Consider the following 24,371-nt stretch of genomic DNA (forward strand, 5'->3'; position numbering starts at 1 on the left):
GAGGAACGTAGGGCGAAGGGAGGAAGTGATCACTTTTTGGGAGGAGGTTGCAAAATGTAGTTTTCAGTCATCAGCAAGTTGTAGTTGGCGGGTCTGGGGTCCTCGTGGTTCCTATAAGGATTTGCAGGAATAGTGGGGTGTTGATGTGAAGGGGGAGTATAGGAGGCATCTTTTGTAGATGGAAACTGTCAGCAAGTATGCTGGTGCTGATGGGGCTTCGGATCGTCCATGCGTGTGATAATGTTAGGCCAGTTGTGGGAAGATGCTGTTATGCCCTGGAAGGTCTGAATACAGATCCATCAATAGCACCTTGCTGATTGTTTCCAGGTATTCGAGAATCCTACTAATCTTTTCTCAGGTTGATTAGTATATTTGTCCAGTGCCCCATAAAATGTCCCCACCACTGCCCTGAGCCCCAGTAACTGCCATATAGGTGGGGTAGCCGCTCCCTACTGACCCCTCCTAAATATGATGCAAAGGAGTGTAACATGTGACCCCTCGTGAGTATGCGGATTGGCTGGGAGGACCAGTTTCTAGCCCCTACCTGCTGCCTGTATTGGGGGATCAGTAAGTGGCTGCGGTGAGGCTGGAGAATCTCGGGGTCTCTGTGTCATTACTAAAGTTAGTCTCTTCTCCCCCTCCCCCGCCATCACTGCCCCTGTGCAGTTTTGGGGAGGGACCAAGCATCCAGCGGAGCCGGTAATCCAGGCATCATATATATAGATGTGTGCATGGTCCGTCTGTGGCCGTCCTGTCTGTGCGCTGTCTGTCTGTCCAGCCAGGCCCCAAGGCCTCTTCCCTCATCCGTCTCCTACCTTCCATAGCTCAGGCCTGGTCTTTGTAGCAAGTATGTTGTCTTCTCTCAGCCTCTCCTTTTCTCCTCCAAACCCTGCTGAACCCCCCTTCTGCTGCCACATTGCCATCTGCCTGTGCCTCTTGCCGGTCATATCCCAGGGTGCTTCATTGTGAGCTGACATCTAATCATGTGTTCTGCTCCACTCACACCCAGAGCTGCTTACTAAATGCTGCTGGTTTCCATCGGTGCTCCTCTGTGACCTGATGTAACTCGGAGGAATTTGGAGATTGTGGGAGATGTAGTCCTTATAACAAACATGGCTGCCCCCTGTGAGTGCAGTGCTGATAGATGCATAATGCAGCTTCGGATGTGATTGGAGTAGATGTGACACACAAGTCTGGGGTTTCCTGAACATTTATATGTAGATGTAACCTCCACCACCTTATGGTGGTCCCGCCGGCCCCTAGATATGACTCCCCTATGTCTGTTCTCCCCTCCCTGTGCATGACTGGTCTCCATCCCTCTGGTTGCATGTGTGGTCCTGCACATACGTAGTCCGTGGCGTGCCGCAGCCTCGTCCTCCTCCCTGACGCCTGTCCTCTTCTTTCTCTCCTGGATAGGCCTCTGAGCTAGGCCAGACTATTAATGAAACAGTTGTCAAACCAGCCCAAGAGAAGGTAACTTCCGGTGTCTTACCTGTGTGCTAAGATGGTCGCTGCTGGTTGTGGGGCTCCGCGCGGTGACTGACCCACACGCAAACCCGTGCCGTCCGGCTGCATGGCGCCTCCGTCCCCTCTGTGCCATCACTGCTTTATACGCCATTCTTACCTGCAGCTCTTTATCTCTTAATCCCTCCCTGGTCATTGCATTTCTAACCCCAGACACACACTGCTTTACTCACGCTGCTTAAAGGGTATGTTCACCATATGCTCCCGCTTGTATAATGTGTATGAAACGTTGGGTCACTTTGGACACAAGTCATGAAATGTAGGCTGTGCTCATCCTGAAATGCTGCAGAATAGGGAGTGCAGCTCTGGAGCATAATGCAGGATGTTACTCAGGAACAGTACTGGATAAGTAATGTAATGTATGTACACAGTGACTCCACCAGCAGAATAGTGAGTGCAGCTCTGGGGTATAATACAGGATGTAACTCAGGGTCAGTACAGGATAAGTAATGTATGTACACAGTGACTGCACCAGCAGAATAGTGAGTGCAGCTCTGGGGTATAATACGGGATGTAACTCAGGATCAGTACAGGATAAGTAATGTAATGTATGTACGCAGTGACTCCACCAGCAGAATAATGAGTGCAGCTCTGGAGTATAATACAGGATGTACAGTCATGGCCAAAAGTATTGACACCCCTGCAATTCTGTCAGATAATACTCAGTTTCTTCCTGAAAATGATTGCAATCACAAATTCTTTGGTATTATTATCTTCATTTAATTTGTCTTAAATGAAAAAAACACGAAAAGAATTGTCCTAAAACCAAATTGGATATAATTCCACACCAAACATAAAAAAGGGGTGGACAACAGTATTGGCACTGTTCGAAAAATCATGTGATGCTTCTCTAATTTGTGTAATTCACAGCACCTGTAACTTACCTGTGGCACCTAACAGGTGTTGGCAATAACTAAATCACACTTGCAGCCAGTTAGCATGGATTAAAGTTGACTTAACCTCTGTCCTATGTCCTTGTGTGCACCACATTGAGCATGGAGAAAAGAAAGAAGACCAAAGAACTGTCTGAGGACTTGAGAAACCAAATTGTGAGGAAGCATGAGCAATCTCAAGGCTACAAGTCCATCTCCAAAGACCTGAATATTCCTGTGTCTACCGTGTGCAGTGTCATCAAGAAGTTTAAAGCCCATGGCACTGTGGCTAACCTCCCTAGATGTGGACGGAAAAGAAAAATTGACAAGAGATTTCAACGCAAGATTGTGCGGATGTTGGATAAAGAACCTCGACTAACATCCAAACAAGTTCAAGCCGCCCTGCAGTCCGAGGGTACAACAGTGTCAACCCGTACTATCCGTCGGCGTCTGAATGAAAAGGGACTGTATGGTAGGAGACCCAGGAAGACCCCACTTCTTACCCCGAGACATAAAAAAGCCAGGCTGGAGTTTGCCAAAACTTACCTGAAAAAGCCTAAAACGTTTTGGAAGAATGTTCTCTGGTCAGATGAGACAAAAGTAGAGCTTTTTGGGCAAAGGCATCAACATAGAGTTTACAGGAGAAAAAAAGGGGCATTCAAAGAAAAGAACACGGTCCCTACAGTCAAACATGGCGGAGGTTCCCTGATGTTTTGAGGTTGCTTTGCTGCCTCTGGCACTGGACTGCTTGACCGTTTGCATGGCATTATGAAGTCTGAAGTCTACCAACAAATTTTGCAGCATAATGTAGGGCGCAGTGTGAGAAAGTTGGGTCTCCCTCAGAGGTCATGGGTCTCCCAGCAGGGCAATGACCCAAAACACACTTCAAAAAGCACTAGAAAATGGTTTGAGAGAAAGCACTGGAAACTTCTAAGGTGGCCAGCAATGAGTCCAGACCTGAATCCCATAGAACACCTGTGGAGAGATCTAAAAAATGGCAGTTTGGAGAAGGCACCCTTCAAATATCAGGGACCTGGAGCAGTTTGCCAAAGAAGAATGGTCTAAAATTCCAGCAGAGCATTGTAAGAAACTCATTGATGGTTACCGGAAGCGGTTGGTCGCAGTTATTTTGGCTAAAGGTTGTGCAACCAAGTATTAGGCTGAGGGTGCCAGTACTTTTGTCTGGCCCATTTTTGGAGTTTTGTGTGAAATGATCAATGTTTTGCTTTTTGCTTCATTCTCTTTTGTGTTTTTTCATTTAAGACAAATTAAATGAAGATAATAACAAAGAATTTGTGTTTGCAGTCATTTTCAGGAAGAAACTGAGTATTATCTGACAGAATTGCAGGGGTGTCAATACTTTTGGCCATGACTGTAACTCAGGATAAGTAATGTAATGTATGTACACAGTGACTGCACCAGCAGAATAGTGAGTGCAGCTCTGTGGTATAATACAGGATGTAACTCAGGATCAGTACAGGATAAGTAATGTAATGTATGTACACAGTGACTGCACCAGCAGAATAGTGAGTGCAGCTCTGGAGTATAATAGAGGATGTAACTCAGGATCAGTACAGGATAAGTAATGTAATGTATGTACACAGTGACTGCACTAGCAGAATAGTGAGTACAGCTCTGGAGTATAATACAGGATGTAACTCAGGATCAGTACAGGATAAGTAATGTAATGTATGTACACAGTGACTCCACCAGCAGAATAGTGAATGCAGCTCTGGGGATATAATACAGGATGTAACTCAGGATCAGTACAGGATAAGTAATGTAATGTATGTACACAGTTACTGCACCAGCAGAATAGTGAGTGCAGCTCTGGAGTATATTACAGGATGTACAGTAACTCAGGATCAGTACAGAACATGTAATGTTGGTATTCAATGACTCAACTTTTGTATACTGTATAGCATTGTGGCATACACTTTATAATCACAACCTGCACCCAGCACTGCTCTCACTTACATCACAGCTTTACTTTTAAACATTTTGCTAATATGTGAAGTGTGTAAACTCTGACATCTCCTAGTCCATTCAGATCCAGAGCTGCATGCTGATTTGTGCTTTTCTCTCCCCGCACTGTTGTGACACACGGCTGCTGTAGTGCGCAATGGCTGCACCTCTGATGTAAATCAAGACAAGTACAATCCCATAAATGCAGCTCTGGATGTGACTAGAGAGAAGATGGAATGCAAAATAGTACTTGCAAAGTAATAGAAGTATGCCTTGGAATAAGATGTTTAAAAGCAGAGCTGTGATTAGGAGGGTGCCATTCCCCTCCGCCTGCCATCCTCCTCACCCCTCCATGAGCTCACATACCTTGTCCTCCCCTTTTCCAACCCAACAGGTGAAGGATGGTCGGATCTTAGAAGATGTCAGCAGTTCAATGTCTGTTATTGCATCAAAGGTAGGAGTTGTGCTGGCACCTATCGGGCATCTCCAGTCCAGGGTGTAGTCTGGGTAATCGCCCCCCCATTCACCCTATGCAAATATTCTAAGAAGGCAGGCAGGGGGGCTTAATGCACAAACATTAGGCTTGATTGGATAAGAAGGTACCATGACCTTAAGTTATTGGCGCCGGTCCCGATAGTTCTACATCTGACTTGGGATTAACATCAGTTCTAATGGTGAATGGGGCTGGCTGGGAGCCAAGCCAGCCCCATTCTTATTTTTGGATCATTAGGAAACCTGTTAACAACAAGTCCTCCTATTCCTCTGTGTTCCCCTTTAAATGCTCTAAGGGAACGTTATTCCTTAATATGACTTTGGAGTGGGAGATGCCCTTTGTGCCGCATTGTTCATGTCCAAATCCTTGTCTAATCTGTATTTGTCCTTTACTGTCCATGCTGCCCCCCTTCGGACATGATGCTGGTGAGTTATGACAGGTATTGGAAGGATCCAGGCTCTGTGTGCAGTAGCCAGTATCCTGGATATTCTATATGTATGTGTGTATGTGTATATATATATATATATATATATATATATATATATATATATATATATATATATATATATATATATATATATATATATATATACACCTCTCTTATGCCCTTTTTTTTGTTCATGTGAAACAAATCGTACTAATGAGAATCATTTTGGGACTTTTTCCACCTTTATTGTCCCCCATGATCTGTACAATTCAATTGAAAAAATAAACCAGGTGAAAAATAAATATAATAAAGTGGTTGCATAAATATGCACACCCTTAAACTAATAGTTTGTTGCAGCACTCTTCGAATTTATGACAGTATTCATTGTTTTGGGGTAGGAGTCTATCAGCATGGCACATCAGAAATTGGCAATCTTTGTCCACTCTGCCTTGCAGCACCCATTTCAGGTCACCCACAGATTATCAATTGGATTCAGATCTGTGCTCTGGCTGGGCCATTACAAAACTTTGATCCTCTTCTGGTGAAGCCATTCATTAGTTAATTGGTGGTATGCTTAGAGTTGTTGTCATGCTGAAAGGTGAAATTAATCTTCAGCTATTAGCAGAGCCCTGAAGGTTTTGTTGTAAAATTGACTGATATTTGGAACTGTTCATAATTCCCCTCCTTATTGACTAAAGTAAAGCCCCAGTTTCAGCTACCGTAAAATTACCCCAAAGCATAATGCTGCCTCCACCATGCTTTACTGTAGGCATGGCATCCTTTTGGCGATGCTTTGTGTCAAATATGCACCACCAGTACTTACCAGGTATTCCTGCAGCTCCTTTAATGTTGCTGTAGGCCTTTTGGCAGCCTCCAGGACCAATTTTCTTCTTTTTATCAATTTTTGAGGGACGTCCAGTTCTAGGTAATGAAATCCGGGTGAAGCGTCAATGGATGCGCTGCTGATGATCATAGACGGTGTACTTTTAAAAGCTTTATTGAACATGTTTCAGGTCTCATCTATGATCATCAGCGGCGCATCTATTGACACTTCACCCGGATTTCATGCCACTCTACCCATGTCTTGCAGCAGCTGATATATGCTAAACATGTTGCTTAGGTGCAACTCTATCAGGTGAGCGGATACTTTTTTCCTGCACCTTTGTTTTTCAGTTAAGACCCCATTGCGCTCTTTTTGTTCCCAGTTTCTCACGTCCTCAATTCTAGGTAATGTCATTGTTGTGCCAAGCTTAAACCACTTCTTGATGAGTCTTCACTATATTCAATGGTTTATCTAATGCCTTGGAATTTTTTTAGGTATATTTTTGTACCCTTCCTCTAATTGATAACTTTCATCAATGAGAATCCTTTGCTGTGTTGTAAGCTTTTTACAGACCTTGGCTTTTGCTGTAAAATGCAACTAAGAAAATGTCAGGAAAATCCTATTAGAACAACTAAACTTTATATGGGGTTAATTAGAATCACTGTAAATGTTGGCAGCGGTATCCTCACTACTATATAGCATGAGATTAAAGGGAACCTGTCACCCCAAAAAACGTATATGAGCTAAGCCCACCGGCATCATTCTATAATGCTGTAGATAAGCCCCCGATGTATCCTGAAAGATAAGAAAAACACCCACGTGCGGTCCGGGGCCTCCCATCTTCATACGATGTCCTCTTCTTGAGTACTTTGTCTGCCTTGTTGAGGGAAGAGCAAAGTACTGCAGTGCGCAGGCGTCGGGGAAGGCCAGAGAGGCCCGGCACCTGCGCACTGCTGCATGAAGACTAGAAGAGGACGTCATCGTATAAAGATAGGAGGCTACGGACCGGACCGCGACGCCCATCGGACCTGGACCACAGCGGGGACCGCCCCTGGGTGAGTATAATCTAACCTCTTTTTCTTATCTTTCAGGATACATCGGGGGCTTATCTACAGCATTACAGAATGCTGTAGATAAGCCCCTGATGCCGGGGGCAGCAGCTCATCTTCGATTTTTGGGGTGACAGATTCCCTTTAACCCCTTAACGACCGCCGATACGCCTTTTAACGGCGGCCGCTAAGGGTACTTAATCCACAGCGCCGTTAATTAACGGCGCTGTGGAAAAAGTGAATAGCGCCCCCCAGAGTCTGATTTTCTCTGGGGTCTCGGTTGCAGAGGGTAGCCGAGACCCCAGAGAACATGATTCGGGGGATTTTTACCGACCCCCGAGTTGCGATCGCCGGTAATTAACCGTTTACCGGCGGTCGCAACAAAACAAAAAAAAAACGCGATTTGCCGTTTAATTTCTCTGTCCTCCGATGTGATCGCACATCGGAGGACAGAGAAATGTGGTCCCCGATGGCCCCCAATAGCCCCCCAATACTCACCTACCTCCCCCGGTGCTCCTCGTGTCTCCCCATGGGCGCCGCCATCTTTTTTCCGGGAAAAAATGGCGGGCGCACTGCGCCCGCCGCCCGGCACCCGGAAGATCTTTGGGGTCTCGGCTGCCGGGGGTAGCCGAGACCCCAAAGAACATGATCGGGGTCGGTTTGCACCGACCCCTGCTTTGCGATCGCCGGTAATTAACAGTTTACCGGCGACCGCAAAAAAAAAAAAAAAAAAGCGATCAGTTATTTCTCTGTCCTCTGATGTGATCGCACATCAGAGGACAGAGAAATAGGGGGATTCGGGGACCCTATCATACTCACCCGGGATCCCTGGGTCCTCTTCTGTCTTCTCCTGCCAGCCGGCTTTTTCATCATGGCGGGCGCATGCGCAGTGCGCCCGCCATCTGCTGCCATCTGCCGGCCGGCAGGAGAAGACAAGTTGGGGCTAGGGCTAGGGCTAGGGTTAGGGTTAGGGTTAGGGTTAGAGTTAGGGTTAGGGTTAGAGTTAGGGTTAGAGTTAGGGTTAGGGTTAGAGTTAGGGTTAGAGTTAGGGTTAGGGTTAGGGTTGGGGCTAAATTTAGGGCTAGGGTTAGGGTTAGGCTACTTTCACACTAGCATTTTTTGGCTTCCGTCGCAATGCGTCGTTGGAGAAAAAACGCATCCTGCAAAAGTGCTTGCAGGATGCGTTTTTTCTCCATTGGCTTGCATTAGCGACGCATTGCGACGGATTGCCACATGTCGCATCCGTCGTGCGACGGATGCGTCGTGCTTTGGCGGACCGTCGACACAAAAAAAACTACATGTAACTTTTTTGTGCGACGTGTCTGCCATTTCCGATTGCGCATGCGTGGCCAGAACTCCGCCCCCGCCTCCCCGCACCTCACAATGGGGCAGCGGATGCGTTGAAAAAACAGCATCTGCTGCACCCGTTGTGCGGCGCTTACAACGCTAGCGTCGGTACGTCGGCCCGACACACTGCGATGGGCCGAGTACGACGCTAGTGTGAAAGTAGCCTTAGGCTTCTTTCACACTTGCGTCGGTACGGGGCGGTCGCAATGCGTCGGCCCGATGTACCGACGCACGTTGTGAAAATTGTGCACAACGTGGGCAGCGGATGCAGTTTTTCAACGCATCCGCTGCCCAGTCTATGTCCTGGGGAGGAGGGGGCAGAGTTACGGCCACGCATGCGCGGAAATGGCGGACGCGACGTACAAAAAAAAGGTTACATTGAACTTTTTTTGTGACGACGGGGGCTAAAGTTATGGTTAGGGTTGGGGCTAAAGTTAGTGTTGGGGCTAAAGTTAGGGTTAGAGTTGGGATTAGGGTTAGGGTTGGGATTAGTGTTACGTTTGGGATTAGGGTTGGGATTAGGGTTAGGGTTGGGATTAGGGTTAGGGGTGTGTTGGATTTAGGGTTTTGATTAGGGTTATGGTTAGGGTTGAGATTAGGGCTGTTTTGGGGTTAGGGTTGTGATTATCGTTAGGGTTGTGATTAGGATTATGGATCGGGTTGAGATTAGGGTTAGGGGTGTGTTGGGGTTAGGGTTGGAGTTAGAATTGGGGGGTTTCCACTGTTTAGGTACATCAGGGGGTCTCCAAACACGACAGCCAATTTTGCGCTAAAAAAGTCAAATGGTACTCCCTCCCTTCTGAGCTCTGCCGTGCGCCCAAACAGTGGTTTACCCCCACATATGGGGTACCAGCATACTCAGGACAAATTGGACAACAACTTTTGGGGTCCAATTTCTCTTGTTACCCTTGTGAAAATAAAAATTTGGGGGCTAAAAAAATCTTTTTTGTGGGAAAAAAATATTTTTTATTTTCACTACTCTGCATTATAAACTTCTGTGAAGCACTTGGGCATTCAAAGTTCTCACCACATATCTAGATAAGTTCCTTGGGGGGTCTATTTTCCAAAATGGGGTCACTTGTTGGGGGTTTCTACTGTTTAGGTACATTAGGGGTCTGCAAACGCAACATAACGCCCGCAGACAATTCTATCAAAGTCTGCATTCCAAAATGGCGCTCCTTCCCTTCCGAGCTCTGCCGTGCGCCCAAACAGTGGTTTACCCCCACATATGGGGTACCAGCATACTCAGGACAAATTGGACAACAACTTTTGGGGTCCAATTTCTCTTGTTACCCTTGTGAAAATAAAAACTTGGGGGCTAAAAAATCTTTATTGTTAAAAAATATATATTTTTTATTTTCACAACTCTGCATTATAAACTTCTGTGATGCACTTGGGCATTCAAAGTTCTCACTACACATCTAGATAAGTTCCATGGGGGGTCTAGTTTCCAAAATGGGGTCACTTTTGGGGGGTTTCTACTGTTTAGGCACATCAGGGGCTCTCCAAACGCGACATGGCGTCCGATCTCAATTCCAGTCAATTTTGCATTGAAAAGTCAAATGGCGCTCCTTTGCTTCCGAGCTCAGCCATGCGCCCAAACAGTGGTTTACCCCCACATATGGGGTGTCGGCGTACTCAAGACAAATTATACAACAGCTTCTGGGGTCCATTTTCTCCTGTTACCCTTGGTAAAATAAAAATTTGGAGGCAAAAAGATAATTTTTGTAGAAAAAATGCGATTTTTTTATTTTCACGGCTCTACGTTATAAACTTCTGTGAAGCACCTGGGGGTTTAAAGTGCTCACCACACATCTAGATAAGTTCCTTAAGGGGTCTAGTTTCCAAAATGGTGTCATATGTGGGGGGTCTCTACTGTTTAGGCACATCAGCGGCTCTCCAAACGTGACATGGCGTCCGATCTCAATTCCAGCCAATTCTGCATTGAAAAAGTCAAACGGTGCTCCTTCACTTCCAAGCTCTGCGGTGCGCCCAAACAGTGGTTTACCTCCACATATGGGGTATCGACGTACTCAGGAGAAATTGCACAACAACTTTTGTGGTCTAATTTCTCCTGTTACCCTTGTGAAAATAAGAATTTGTGGGCGAAAAAATCATTTTTGTGAAAACAAATGCGATTTTTTATTTTCACGGCTCTATGTTATAAACTTCTGTGAAGCACTTGGGGGTTCAAAGTGCTCACCACACATCTAGATAAGTTCCTTGAGGGGTCTAGTTTCCAAAATGGTGTCACTTGTGGGGGGTTTCCACTGTTTAGGCACATTAGGGGCTCTCCAAACGCGACATGGCGTCCGATCTCAATTCCAGCCAATTCTGCATTGAAACAGTCAAACGGTGCTCCTTCACTTCCAAGCTCTGCGGTGCGCCCAAACAGTGGTTTACCTCCACATATGGGGTATCGGCGTACTCAGGAAAAATTGCACAACAAAATTTGTGGTTAAATTTCTGTTTTTACACTTGTGAAAATTAAAAAAAATGGTTCTGAAGTAAAATGTTTGCAAAAAAAAGTTAAATGTTCATTTTTTTCTTCCACATTGTTTTAGTTCCTGTGAAGTACGTAAAGGGTTAATAAACTTCTTGAATGTGGTTTTGAGCAGCTTGAGGGGTGCAGTTTTTAGAATGGTGTTATTTTCTATCATATGGTTATTTTCTATCATATAGACCCCTCAAAATCACTTCAAAGGTGATGTGGTCCCTAAAAAAAACATGGTGTTGTAAAAATGAGAAATTGCTGGTCAACTTTTAACCCTTATAACTCCCTAACAAAAAAAAAAATTGTTTCCAAAATTGTGCTGATGTAAAGTAGACATGTGAGAAATGTTATTTATTAACTATTTTTTGTGACATATCTCTCTGATTTAAGGGCATAAAAATACAAAGTTTGAAAATTGCAAAATTTTAAAATTTTTCGCCATATTTCCATTTTTTTCATAAATAATCGCAAGTAATATCGAAGAAATGTTACCACTAACTTGAAGTACAACATGTCACGAAAAAACAATCTCAGAATCAGCGGGATCCGATAAAGCGTTCCAGAGTTATAACCTCATAAAGTGACACTGGTCAGAATTGTAAAAAATTGGCTCGGTCATTAAGTACCAAATTGGCTCTGTCACTAAGGGGTTAAATAAGCATTCACGTTATTTTAGTTTTGTTATATTTTCACCCTCAAAATAGATTTGTTTGTTTCCTAATAGATTTGTACAGATAATGAGTGACATAAAAGGATGTGGAAAATTCTGAAATTCTTCTTCTTGTTGGTTTTATTTTTCTTTATATGACAAAACCCTGGTATGTTAACAGGGGTATGTAGACCTTTTTCTATTTGCATTATGCAAGTACCGTATGTTGTACACAGGCTGCCTTTGACTTACAAAAATCTGACTTGCGTACAACCCGTAGTTGGGAATGTAAAAAAAAAAAAAATCCCCAATACTCATCCCAGCACTGATCTCTCTGTCCGCCCTGTTTCCTGTGCACTGCCTCTTCGGCATCTTAAAGGACATGCTGACCAAGATGATATTTTTAGCTGGTATGACACAAAAATGGTGACAAGTTACCTTTAAGTACAGGCTAGAACTTCCGGCCACATCCAGGCTGGAGCTCGCTGCGTCATATGGTCACAACGTTAACATCGTGTCATTACGACTTCCAGTGAGCTCTGGCTTGGATACAGCCAGGCGATATGGCGCAAGGCGACGGAAAGCGGAACAGGTGGCAGCCAGCAAAGGGGTCATGTCTGAGCCTTCAGTCTGAGGTATATTTTTGGAGTCTTGCCTATGTCCAATACAGCTCTGGCAAAAATTAAGAGACCACTGCAAAATGTTCAGTTTGTCTGATTTTTCTCTCTATAGGTATAGTTTTGAGTAAAATGCAAATTGTTCTTTTATTCTATAAACTACTGACAACATGTCTCCGAAGTTCCAAGCAATACATTTTGTATTTGTTTTCTGAAAATGAGAAATGGTCAAAATAAAAAAAATGCATTGCTTGCAGACCTCAAATAATGCAAAAAAAACAAACACAAGTTCATAATCATTTAGAAACAACAATACTAATGTTTTACCTCAGGAAGAGATCAGAAATCAATATTTTGTGGAATAACCACGATTTTTAATCACAGGTTTCATGCGTCTTGGCATGCTTTCCACCAGTCTTTCACACTGCTTTTAGGTGACCTTATGCCACTCCTGGTACAAAAATGTAATCAGTTCTTCTTTGTTTGATGGCTTGTGACTATCCATCTTCCTCTTGATTACATTCCAGAGGTTTTCATTGGGGTTCAGGTCTGGAGATATGGCTGGCCATGACAGGGATTTGATGTGGTGGTCCTTCATCCACACCTTTACTGACCTAGCTGTGTGGCACGGCACACTGTCCTGCTGGAAAAACCAGTCCTCAGAGTTGGGGAACATTGCCTGAGCAGAAGGAATCACTGTTTTTCCAGGATAACCTTGTATGCGGCTTGATTCATACGTCCTTCGCAAAGATTAACCTGCCCAATTCCAGCCTTGCTGAAGCATCCCCAGATCATCACCTGGTCGTCTAATAGTTAGATGGAGACCTGAAGAGGCATACAAGCCACCACTGTGAAATTTGGTGGAAGATTGGTGTCATGGGCAGCCCAGCCTCCAGAGCTGAACCCCATTAAAAACCTCTGGAATGTAATCAAGAGGATGATAGATAGTCATAAGCCATCAAACAAACAAGAACTGCTTAAACGTTTGCGCCAGAAGCAGTGTGAAAGACTGGTGGAAAGCATGCCAAGACGCATGAAAGCTGAACTCTTCCTGAGGTAAAACGTTAGTATTGTTGTTTCTAAATGATTATGAACTTGTTTTTTTGCATAATTTGAGGTCTGCAAGCACTGGGGTTTTTTTTATTTGTTTTTTTTTTATTTTGACCATTTCTCATTTTCCGAAAATAAATACAAAATGTATTGCTTGGAACTTCAGAGACATGTTGTCAGAAGTATATATATTACTGTGTAGTAAACCAATACCTCTATATAGAAAAATATAGCCCCCAGGTCTTCTCCATGCAGTAAAATATTTTTTTTTTTTTTGTCAAAAGGCCACCATTGGCTTTTCCTGGGTGATTGCAGCCCTAGGACACATTTCACCTGTATGTTTGGCAGATTTTCGCTTGTGTATAGGGCAAATGCCTTTGAGAAAAGACCATGTTAGAGGGGGGCGTGGGTCACTTAAAGGGGTTCTAAGCCCAAGAGCTGCACGTTCGGGGCGAGGCCTCAATCCCCTGCTGTGGGCACAAGGCCCGGAGTTTGGGCGATCATGGAGCGGAGTAATCTTGGCTCATGTGGACCAGGGGCGATCCTGGCCTTGGCTACATAAGTGGCTCACAGAAGTACAATGCATTATGTTACGGTTATACATGCGGCCCCAGGGGTCTCACTGCCATATTTTCTGCACTGTGTGTGAACGATGCCTAACGCTGGTGCATCTTGCAGGTCCAGGGTGTCAGTTCCAAGGGCTGGAGAGATGTCACCACGTTTTTTTCAGGCAAAAGTGAGGACAACACAGAAAGGTAAGTGACCACAGTCTCACTAATCCCCCCCCTTCCCCCATCAGTATAATGGTGTATACGCAGACCTGAGTCTCATCTCTGGAGCATATTACACCCCCCCACCACGCTGTGCCCAACAAACTGGGTATTTGCTACAGTTGTATCTGGTTTGCACAGTCCTCAGACTGATTTGGTTTCAGTTGCACTGTTACATTGTAACAAACTGCAGCAGATGGATATGTTCTGCTTTCAGACATTTGACTACACTAGATATAATTCTACAGCCCCCCCTTACATTTTAGATTGTCAGCCAAATGATTCTTCAACCGGCAGCTATCTCGCTCAACACTCCTGTGTTCTCTGAGAGAGCCGCTGCCAGAGTACTCTGGCGGGGGCCTTTGTCGCTGAGGACAAATGAATCGGCAGTCTGAAATCGGACACACTGGATCTTACTCTGCCCTAATACCATCTTTTGGGGGTCGTAATTCACATTACTGTCAGCTTGCTGATATCGGACTGCCAATTTTTTGTCATACGCTGCCGCCAGATGAGTCTGGCAGCAGCTTTCTCATAGAGAACGCAGGAGCGCTCAGCTCATGACGCTGGTCAAATGTTTATGGGGGCTTTAACAAACCCCGTTTTGAGTAGTATGAGGTGGGCTCTTCTGTAAGTCAGGATGTTTTCATTCACGGACAGCATGGAGAATTCGTGATAATGGTTCTGAGTGAAACGCTGTATGTTGGAAGCTGCAGATATGGAGAATGATGTGACTTATTCCTGATTTGTTCATTGTCGCGCTTTTCTCGCAGCTCCCACTCTGGCGAGGGCTACCAGCAGGGCGGCGACGGTGCCGATAGTTACCAGAATGCCACCCCAGGAAAATCCTTTTGGGAGACATTTGGCAGCTCTGAAGAATTGAAGAAGCCAACAAAATCGCCCAGCGGGGACAGCTGGACCTTCCCTGAAAATGCCACCGAGAGGAAGAGCTCAGACAGCTGGGAGGTTTGGGGGTCTGGGACCACCTCTAACAACAAGAACAGCAACAGTGACAGCTGGGAGAACTGGGACAGCCACTGGGATTCCGAAGGAAAGGGCAAGAAGGGTGGCAGTAGTCAGGCACCCGCTTCAGATGAGGGGTGGGAGAACTCCAACTGGTAGAGTATTGGGGGAGGGGTATCAGATGGGCGATATAGAGCAGAGGGGGACCCAATTTCCAGTTATTTCATCATGAGCCGTGGAAGGGACGTGGCGGCCGCCGTCGTCGGTCTATTCCGAGCAAGGGTAATACATAATCAGTGTTCATCTCTACTGATAATTGGGAATGTGGGGCCCACTGGGTCTGTTCAGCATTGGCGCCCCCAACTGGTCCTTCCATGAATCAAGTCATCTGTGGTTCGTGCACATTCTCTTCTTCCTCCCGGTCGAGTATCATCCCCTTCTCTCTGCTGACCGCCCTCCGGATCTCCCATCCTTGTATTTAGGCTGCGGGAAAGTGCCCCACGTGTTTCCTCTCTGCCGATATGTAGCGCCCCCTTCTGTGTGGTGATGTGCAGAGATCGTCATGGCTGCTCTGTGCCATGCAGAGGTTCATAGTCTGTATCCAGTGGACATTGTGCTTCTCCTGCAGTGTATAAGTAGCTTGGATGACTTCAGTCGTGATTGCGGAAGATGTGATGTCTTACATCCCTGTGCCCCCCGTCCCCCATATACCTCATAACAGCCTTTAACCCATTGTGCTGCTGCTTTCTCTTTTATACACCAGGTAAAGTGCAATCTACCAACAAGTATATATATGTAAAGGGGTAGTCCACCTTTTTAAGACTTTTTTTTTTTTTTCGTTTTCATTAAATGCATCTATTTTGGGTGAAAAACTATTCTTGTATTTGGATTTCACACAAAAAAATGCACCTTTTGGCTTTTACTGGCTCCTGTTTCCCTTGGACCTTCAACTGTGCTGTGGTCTGAGGTCAAAAAACAGAGATAAGTCACAAACTCTCCAGCAGACCCTCAGCTTGAGTTCACCCATGGATTCTCAGTTAACTCTTCTTGCAGCCAGCAATATACAGTGCAACACAAAGGTTATAGAGGGCAAACGGTGCAAACTTTTTAAAGAAACCGAGTTATCAAAATTATTTTTAGTCCCAAATACATGCATTTAAGTCAAATGTCTCCAAAGCTGGATAACCCCTTTAATGTGGCCTTTTTTTGTTTTTAAAGTGAATTTCACATGTCATTGAAACATCTCAAACGATTTGGAGGTCTCTGGATCTGGTCCCCACTAATTACAACTGCCAACATGTCATCAGTTCTTTTAAATGAAAAAGTGCAGGTACACTTTTTGCTCCATCAAAGCTGAGCTCTGATCAGTGACTGCGGCTTAGCTGCAGGGTCTGTTGGAGTCTGGAGGTAGTCTGAAATTTGTCTCGGCCTCATTATAGGCTATGGCTGGTCTTCTCTCCTGACACTGTACTTTACACTGCAGCTCTGCTTGTCCTGGTTGGTTCTGATTTTATATGTCACAGGATCTCCACTCAGTGTTCGATGGGTCTAGCTCCCCCTACTGGTACTAAACTGTATAACTAGGGCTAGCGACCAGATGTACTAATGCAATTACTGTAGTTTTTGGGGGAAGTCTCCCAGCATCATGGGATGGGGTGGGTTTGCACTCTCCGTTGAGAGAACTTTTATAATTTTGCTGTTTTTTTTTTTTTCTCCGTTGGGGGTGGCGTGGGGAGTTCCGTTGTCTAAAAAGTTATCATAGCTTCTATATACAAATAGATATTTTGATCAAATTCAAGCTGAAGAGAATTTAATGAACCGCCATAGATCCGGGTGAGGGTACCCCATGGCCTTGGGTGTGAGGCTACCCCATGGCTTCCCAGCTAGTTCTGAACTATAACTCCCAATGTGCGCTGGTAGCTGGAAAAGACTCGATTGTGCTCTAGGATGGCAAGCTGAACCTTACAATTTGGCTGAAGAACTACATCCCCCAATATGCTGTGACAGCCGTAGGTTGCAGAGCGGCGTCCCCTGATCCTTTTTACATTCCATTAATTGTTCCTTTTACTTTTCATGTCTCCCTTGTTGCTGTAAACCATGGAAATGTTTCATCCCTCGTCTACGGGAGAGGGATCATCGCTGTGCAATATGTCGCTGGTCTCTTTGAAGGGTTCTAATGTCATTTATTCTATATATTTATTACCTAGTGATCATGTCATTCAGAAATAAAGTGTGATCGGACGTCCCCCAACATCCTGTTCTTTTTGTGGTGGGCAGGGGGGATTTAAACCTGAGATCAGTTACAGCAATGGCTGTAAATGTTCTTGGCACCGGCGATATGGGATATAAACTGTGAGTGTGGGGGAAATCTCTGGATGGCACCCAATGGAGAACACTGCAGTGAGCCTTGGAGGCTGATAACAGGGAGCAACAGCAGGAAGAGAAAATACGCTTTAGGGTTAGCATCTCTATAATATAGCTGAGACACATGTAAGGGGTCCGCACACTGGACAGAAGGGACGGAGCGATTGGAGCATCTGCCCTTAGAGAGAAAGCTGTGAATGGGAAGAAGGTCTTGGTGCGGACATGTTTGGGTTTTGATCAGCAGCACACTGCCACTTTAAATATAGAGTAAATGAAGAATGCAAAGCCTTCCATTACAATTCTTTTTTTTTTTTTTTTTTTTTTTTTGCCTTTGGAGGAGGGTGAGGGGTCTTTTAAGGGTTAACAAGATGTGGTGTGGGTATAAATTATGCCCCCCTTTCTTGGACGTTACTTAAATCTCCTCTCCGAAGCTGTAAGAAAGCTGCTTATATAGCAACGCCCTCCTGTAATATTACTGGAAGCATTGAAGACGGGGCCCCGATCGTGTCAGACAGAGCAGCTCTGTGGCCCCCAGGTTGTCGAGGTATGATTGCGAGATTACAGGCCCAGGGGATGGAGATCTCTGGGTAGGTTTTATGTATGGCAGTTGTGGCCCTCTCTCCATACACCCGCAGCTGACCTGCGCCATACGTGTACTGCAGATGTCTGGAAGGGGGTTTTCGGGCTTCCGCTTACATTTGTGCAGTCACTCTGTGACTGCAGATTGCTGACCCCTCTCATTGTGTAATATTCACACAGTCCGGATTGCGCTTTATTGCCCTCTTGAGTGGTCGTCGGTGATCACAATAATGGTGTTTGGCCATGAGCCAACCGGCTACCTTTCCTGGTTCTCTCGATGGTCTATTGAGTGAAGCTGGTTGGGGGCTTGTTGGCACATGACCCAATCTATGCAAGTTGCATTCTGACGATCACTCGAGCAGAAAGCGGGGTGTATCCTGACAGTGTGTATATTACACAACGACCGGGTTCAGTACTTTAGTGGAAACCCGGAACCCCACTGGTGTGACCTCACAAGGTGAGGGCTGCATGGTGACCTTGCGCCATATGTGAAAAGTAGGTTATGTTTGTGGTCCGATGCAAATTGTGTAGTTCTCACATTTTCAGATTTGGTTTTGAGACATTTGCCAAAATCCTTCTCATTTTGCGAATTCAGGTCCTTAGAGCTGCGATCAAACTGGGAATTACACTCCGTATAAGACCTCATTCCCAGTTTGCATTATAACAGTGAGCAGGACAGTTAGAAAAACAGGGTTTCATCCCAAAATAGTGCCACAGGTGCAGCTCAGCGCCATTTACTTTAATGAAGATTGTAGCCATGTTTTTCTAATCCTGTACAATCCCTTTAAAATGACTCCTGCCTGTTGATAAGGTGGGAAGACAGCAGAGCTCTACTGCCACCTGTGTGTTAAAAAAAGGGACTGCATGTATTTGGCTGGACAGTGCTAGAAGCTGGTACCCTGAATACCCCTTACATAGGTTTGGGGACTATCTCACCTAGACATGTGCTGATGTTTATTCTGCTCCCGTTTAATTTATTTAATTAGCTTTGTACTGAGTGTTACTTTTTAAATGTGAATATACTTGTGGTGGGGGATGAGGGCTGTCACTGGCACTCCAATACCCATCTTTAATCACAAGTGCCCGCTCCCCCTTCATGGTGCCTGCTTTTAGGTGGAGTGCTGTATTTTGTTGTTCCTGTTGTCAAGATCCTAGGAATTGCTCTGCTGCCATATTCAGAGATGATCATGATGAGCTCCAAGAAGAATGGAAAATAACATTCAGCTTGGAGAATCCCGGCTTCTGTGTCCATTATTACAATAAAGAAAAAAATGTCTGTTATATGGTTATCCTTATATACCAAATGTAGGCATATACTTATATACTGAAGATGCCCAGCAGGGGCGTAATGCTATCCACAGGATGTGACCGGACCCGTTGAGTCAGGGGGCACACTGACGTCAGCAGCGGTTTCAGCTGAATGTCCTCAGATGCAAGTTCAGCCGACATGTATAGCAGTGCAGAGAGCCACCAGGTCCCTACACTGCAATTGCTATACTCGCCGGCCCAGCAAGAAGCCGGTAGCAGACATTGGCGTGCCCATCGTAGGCGGTGCATGACATCATTGGCTATGGAGCAGGAAGTGCTCGCAGTGGGCGTGTAGACGGAGAATACGGATTTTTTTTTTTTTTTTAATGTTTTAGGGAAGATTGTCAGGATGGGATACGTTATTACAGGAAGGTACTCAAGATGGGGGAACTTTAGTAGAAAAAGGGGCCCATAACTAGGGATATTATTACAGGATGGGGTTTTTACAAGATAGGGCCGTAATGCAGAATATTATTACAAGAAGGAATCCCCAGGCTGGTGGAAGTTAATACAGTATGGGGACTAAGGAGGTCGGGCATTATTAAAGAAAAAGGGCCAGGATGAGGACATTATTACATGATGGGGGGCCCGTACATCCGACCAAGATGCTGGTGGAGGCCTGAGTCCAAGTTTTGCTGTACAGAGTAATATAAATGTACTACATGTACCAAACTAACACTACTATAATACTGCTCCCTATGTACAAGAATATAACTACTATAATACTGCTCCTCTGTACAAGAATATAACTACTATAATACTGCCCCTATGTACAAGAATATAACTACTATAATACTGCCCCTATGTACAAGAATATAACTACTATAATACTTCCCCTATATACAAGAATATACTATAATACTGCTCCCTATGTACAAGAATATAACTACTATAATACTGCCCCTATGTACAAGAATATAACTACTATATTACTGCTCCTATGTACAAGAATATACCTACTATTATACTGTCCCTATGGACAAGAATATAACTACTATAATACTCATGTACAAGGATATAACTACTATAATACTCATATACAAGAACATAACTACTATAATACTGCTCTATGTACAAGAATATAAGTACTATAATACTGCCCCTATGTACAAGAATATAACTACTATAATACTCCTATGTACAAGAATATAACTACTATAATACTGCTCCTATGTACAAGAATATAACTACTATAATACTGCTCCTATGTACAAGAATATAACTACTATAATACTGCCCCCCTATGTACAAGAATATACTATTATACTGCCCCCTATGTACAAGAATATAAATACTATTTTACTGTCCCTATGGACAAGAATATAACTACTATAATACTCCTATGTACAAGAATATACCATAATACCGTTCCTATATACAAGAATATAACTACTATAATACTGCCCCCTATGTACAAGAATATAACTTCTATAATACTGTCTCATGTACAAGAATATAACTACTATAATACTGCCTCCTATGTACAAGAATATAACTACTATAATACTGTCTCCTATGTACAAGAATATAACTACTATAATACTGCCTCCTATGTACAAGAATATAACTACTATAATACTGTCTCCTATGTACAAGAATATAACTACTATAATACTGCCTCCTATGTACCGGAATTTAACAACAATAATACTGCCTCCTATGTACAAAACTAATTACTATAATACTGCCCCTATGTACAAGAATATAACTACTATAATACTGCCCCTATATTCAAGAATATAACTACTATATGACGAAGTGAGGGGGAGCCTCACCGAGAAAGTGTAAGTGAAGCAAGCTGCAGGCGTCCGGGACACCTGGGGTATGGAAAAAGAGTGGTGCTGTGCCAGAAAAACATGTCTCTTTCATCCGTCTGGCCCGCCCTTGTATCCTATCGCCTCATTCTCTGCCTTTCAGATCTCGCACTTGCATGCATGCGCCGCTTCACTGCAGTCCTGGGGAGTGAAATCTGAGGGGCAGAGAAGGAGATAATAGGATACAAGGGCGGGCCAGACGAGTGAAAGAGGTGTGTTTTTCTAGGCACAGCACCGCCCTCTCTTTCCATATCCATGGCATACCAGACACCTGCAGTTTGCTTCACCTACACCTTCCCGGTGAGGCACCCCCTCACCTCCTCATCGGGACCACTCTACCGTATGCGGAAATCGCAGATTGCTCCGCACCCATCCTATAAGACGACACCCAGCATATAAGATGACTCCCGACTTTTCAGAAGATTTTATATTTTAACTGGAAAAGTTGGGGGTCATCTTATACGCCGGAAAATACGGTACTATAATTCTGCCTCCTACAACCCCTGGCAAAAATGATGTAATCACTAGCCTTGGAGAATGTTCATTCAGTTGTTTATTTTTATTTTTTTTTATTAAAAAAAAAAGCAGATCACAGACATGGCCCAAACCTACAGTCATTTCAAATGGCAACTTTCTGGCTTTAATAAACACTAAAAGAAATCAACAAAAAATGTTGTAATCAGTATTTGTTACTTTTTTAGAACAAACAGAGGGGAAAAAATATGGAATCACTAAATTCTGAGGAAAAAAATATGGAATCACCCTGTAAATTTCCATACCAAAAAATAACACCTGCATCAAATTAGATCTGCTCGTTATTCTGCATCTAAAAAGGAGTGATCACACCTTGGAGAGCTGTTGCACCAAGAGGACTGAATTGAATCATGGCTCCAATAGGAGAGATGTCAATTGAAACAAAGGAGAGGATTATCACACTCTTAAAAGAGGGTAAATCATCACGCAATGTTGCAAAAGATGTTGGTTGTTCACAGTCAGCTGTGTCTAAAATCTGGATCAAATACAAACAACATGGGAACGTTGTTAAAGGCAAACATACTCGTAGACCAAGGCAGACCTCAGAGCGTCAAGACTGGAAACTTAAAGCAATATATCTCCAAAACAGGAAATGCACAACAAAACAAATGAGGAATGAATGGGTGAAAGCTGGAGTCAACATCTGTGACCGAACTGTAAGAAACCACCTAAAGGAAATGGGATTTACATACAGAAAAGCTAAACGAAAGCCATCATTAACACCTAAACAGAAAAAAACAAGGTTACAGGGGGCTAAGGAAAAGCAATCGTGGACTGTGGATGAAAGTCATATTCAGTGATGAATCGCGAATCTGCATTGGGCAAGGTGATGATGCTGGAACTTTTGTTTGGTGCCGTTCCAATGAGATTTATAAAGATGACTGCCAGAAGAGAACATGCAAATTCCCACAGTCATTGATGATATGGGGCTGTATGTCAGGTAAAGGCACTGGGGAGATGGCTGTCATTACATCTTCAATAAATACACAAGTTTATGTTGATATTTTGGACACTTCTCTTATCCCATCAATTGAAAGGACGTTTGGGGATGATGAAATCATTTTCCAAGTTGATAATGCATTCTGCCATAGAACGAAAACTGTAAAAACATTCCTTGAAAAAAGACACATAAGGTCAATGTCATGGCCTGCAAACAGTCCGGATCTCAATCCAATTGAAAATCTTTGGTGGAAGTTGAAGAAAATGGTCCATGACAAGGCTCCAACCTGCAAAGCTGATCTGGCAACAGCAATCAGAGAAAGTTGGTGCAAGATTGATGAAGAGTTCTGTTTGACACTCATTAAGTCCATGCCTCAGAGACTGCAAGCTGTTATTAAAGCCAGAGGTGGTGCAACAAAATACTAGTGAGTGTTTTTTTTTGTTTGTTTGTTTTTCATGATTCCATAATTTTTTCCCACATAATTTAGTGAGTCCATAATTTTTCCCCTCTGCTTGTACTAAAAAACTAACAAATACTGACTACAACTTTTTTTTTCTTGATTTCTTTTAGTGTTTATTAAAGCCAGAAAGTTGTCATTTGAAATGACTTTAGTTTTGTGCCATGTCTGTGATCTGCTCTTTCTATAAAAAAAATAAACAACTGAATGAACATCCTCTAAGGCCGATGATTCCATAATTTTTGCCAGGGGTTGTATGTACAAGAATAGAACTGCTATAATACTGCCCCTATATACAAGAATATAACTACTACAATACTGACCCTATGTACAAGAATATATAACGACTATAATACTGATCCTATGTACAAGAATATAACTACTATAATACTGCCCCTATGTACAAGAATATAACTACTATAATACTGCCTCTATGTACAAGAATATAACTACTATAATACTGCCCCTATGTACAAGAATATAACTACTATAATACTGCTCCTATGTACAAGAATATAACTACTATAATCCTGCTCCTGTGTACAAGAATATAACTACTATAATACTGCCTCCTATGTACCAGAATATAACTACTATAATACTGCCTCCTATGTACAAGAACATAACTACTATAATACTGCCTCCTATGTACAAGAATATAATTACTATAATACTGCCCCTATATATAAGAATATAACTATTATTATACTGGCAGGTAAGGAAGAAAAAATGTGATCCAACGAAGTAAGAAGTCTCTATTTGCAATTGTAATAGTGCAGGTCAATAACTATTAACAGCACCTACGTGTTTCGACTTTAAGTCTTATTCATGGTCCTGTATCTAATCCCATCGTCTGATACACTACACTGGGCCCTATATCTAATCCCATCGTGTGATACTCTACACTGGACCTGGTATCTAATTCCATCATGTGATATATTACACTGTGCCCTATATCTAATCCCATTGTGTAATACACTACACTGGGTCCTGTATCTAATCCCATTGTGTAATACACTACAATGGGTCCTATCTAATCCCATTGTGTGATGCACTACACTGGGCCCTATATCTAATCCCATTGTGTGATACACTACACTGGGTCCTGTATCTAATCCCATTGTGTGATGCACTACACTGGGCCCTATATCTAATCCCATTGTGTGATACACTACACTAGACCCTGTATCTAATCCCATTGTGTGATACACTACACTGGGCCCTATATCTAATCCCATTGTGTGATACACTACACTGGGCCCTGTATCTAATCCCATTGTGTGATACACTGCACTGGGCCCTATATCTAAACCCTTTGTGTGATACATTGCA

General features: G+C 43.7%; 1 protein-coding gene across 7 annotated transcripts in view; it reads left to right on the forward strand.

Annotated features, from left to right (window-relative positions):
* Positions 1-17,288, forward strand: part of ARFGAP1 (ARF GTPase activating protein 1) — a 30,828-nt gene extending 13,540 nt beyond the window's left edge. The window contains exons 10-14 of one of the 7 annotated variants that reach the window (XM_077252917.1): positions 667-699; positions 1,417-1,473; positions 4,756-4,815; positions 13,989-14,065; positions 14,854-17,288. In XM_077252917.1, the coding sequence (XP_077109032.1) occupies positions 667-699; positions 1,417-1,473; positions 4,756-4,815; positions 13,989-14,065; positions 14,854-15,202 (576 nt within the window). In that variant the 3' untranslated portion in view covers positions 15,203-17,288. The remainder of the gene's footprint in view (positions 1-666; positions 700-1,416; positions 1,474-4,755; positions 4,816-13,988; positions 14,066-14,853) is intronic. The other 6 variants (XM_077252918.1, XM_077252920.1, XM_077252921.1 and 3 more) reach the window with 6 other exon arrangements.
* The last annotated feature ends 7,083 nt before the right edge of the window (positions 17,289-24,371 follow it).

Source organism: Ranitomeya variabilis, chromosome 4 (genome assembly GCF_051348905.1).
Source record: "Ranitomeya variabilis isolate aRanVar5 chromosome 4, aRanVar5.hap1, whole genome shotgun sequence".
Taxonomy (NCBI): Eukaryota; Metazoa; Chordata; class Amphibia; order Anura; family Dendrobatidae; genus Ranitomeya; species Ranitomeya variabilis.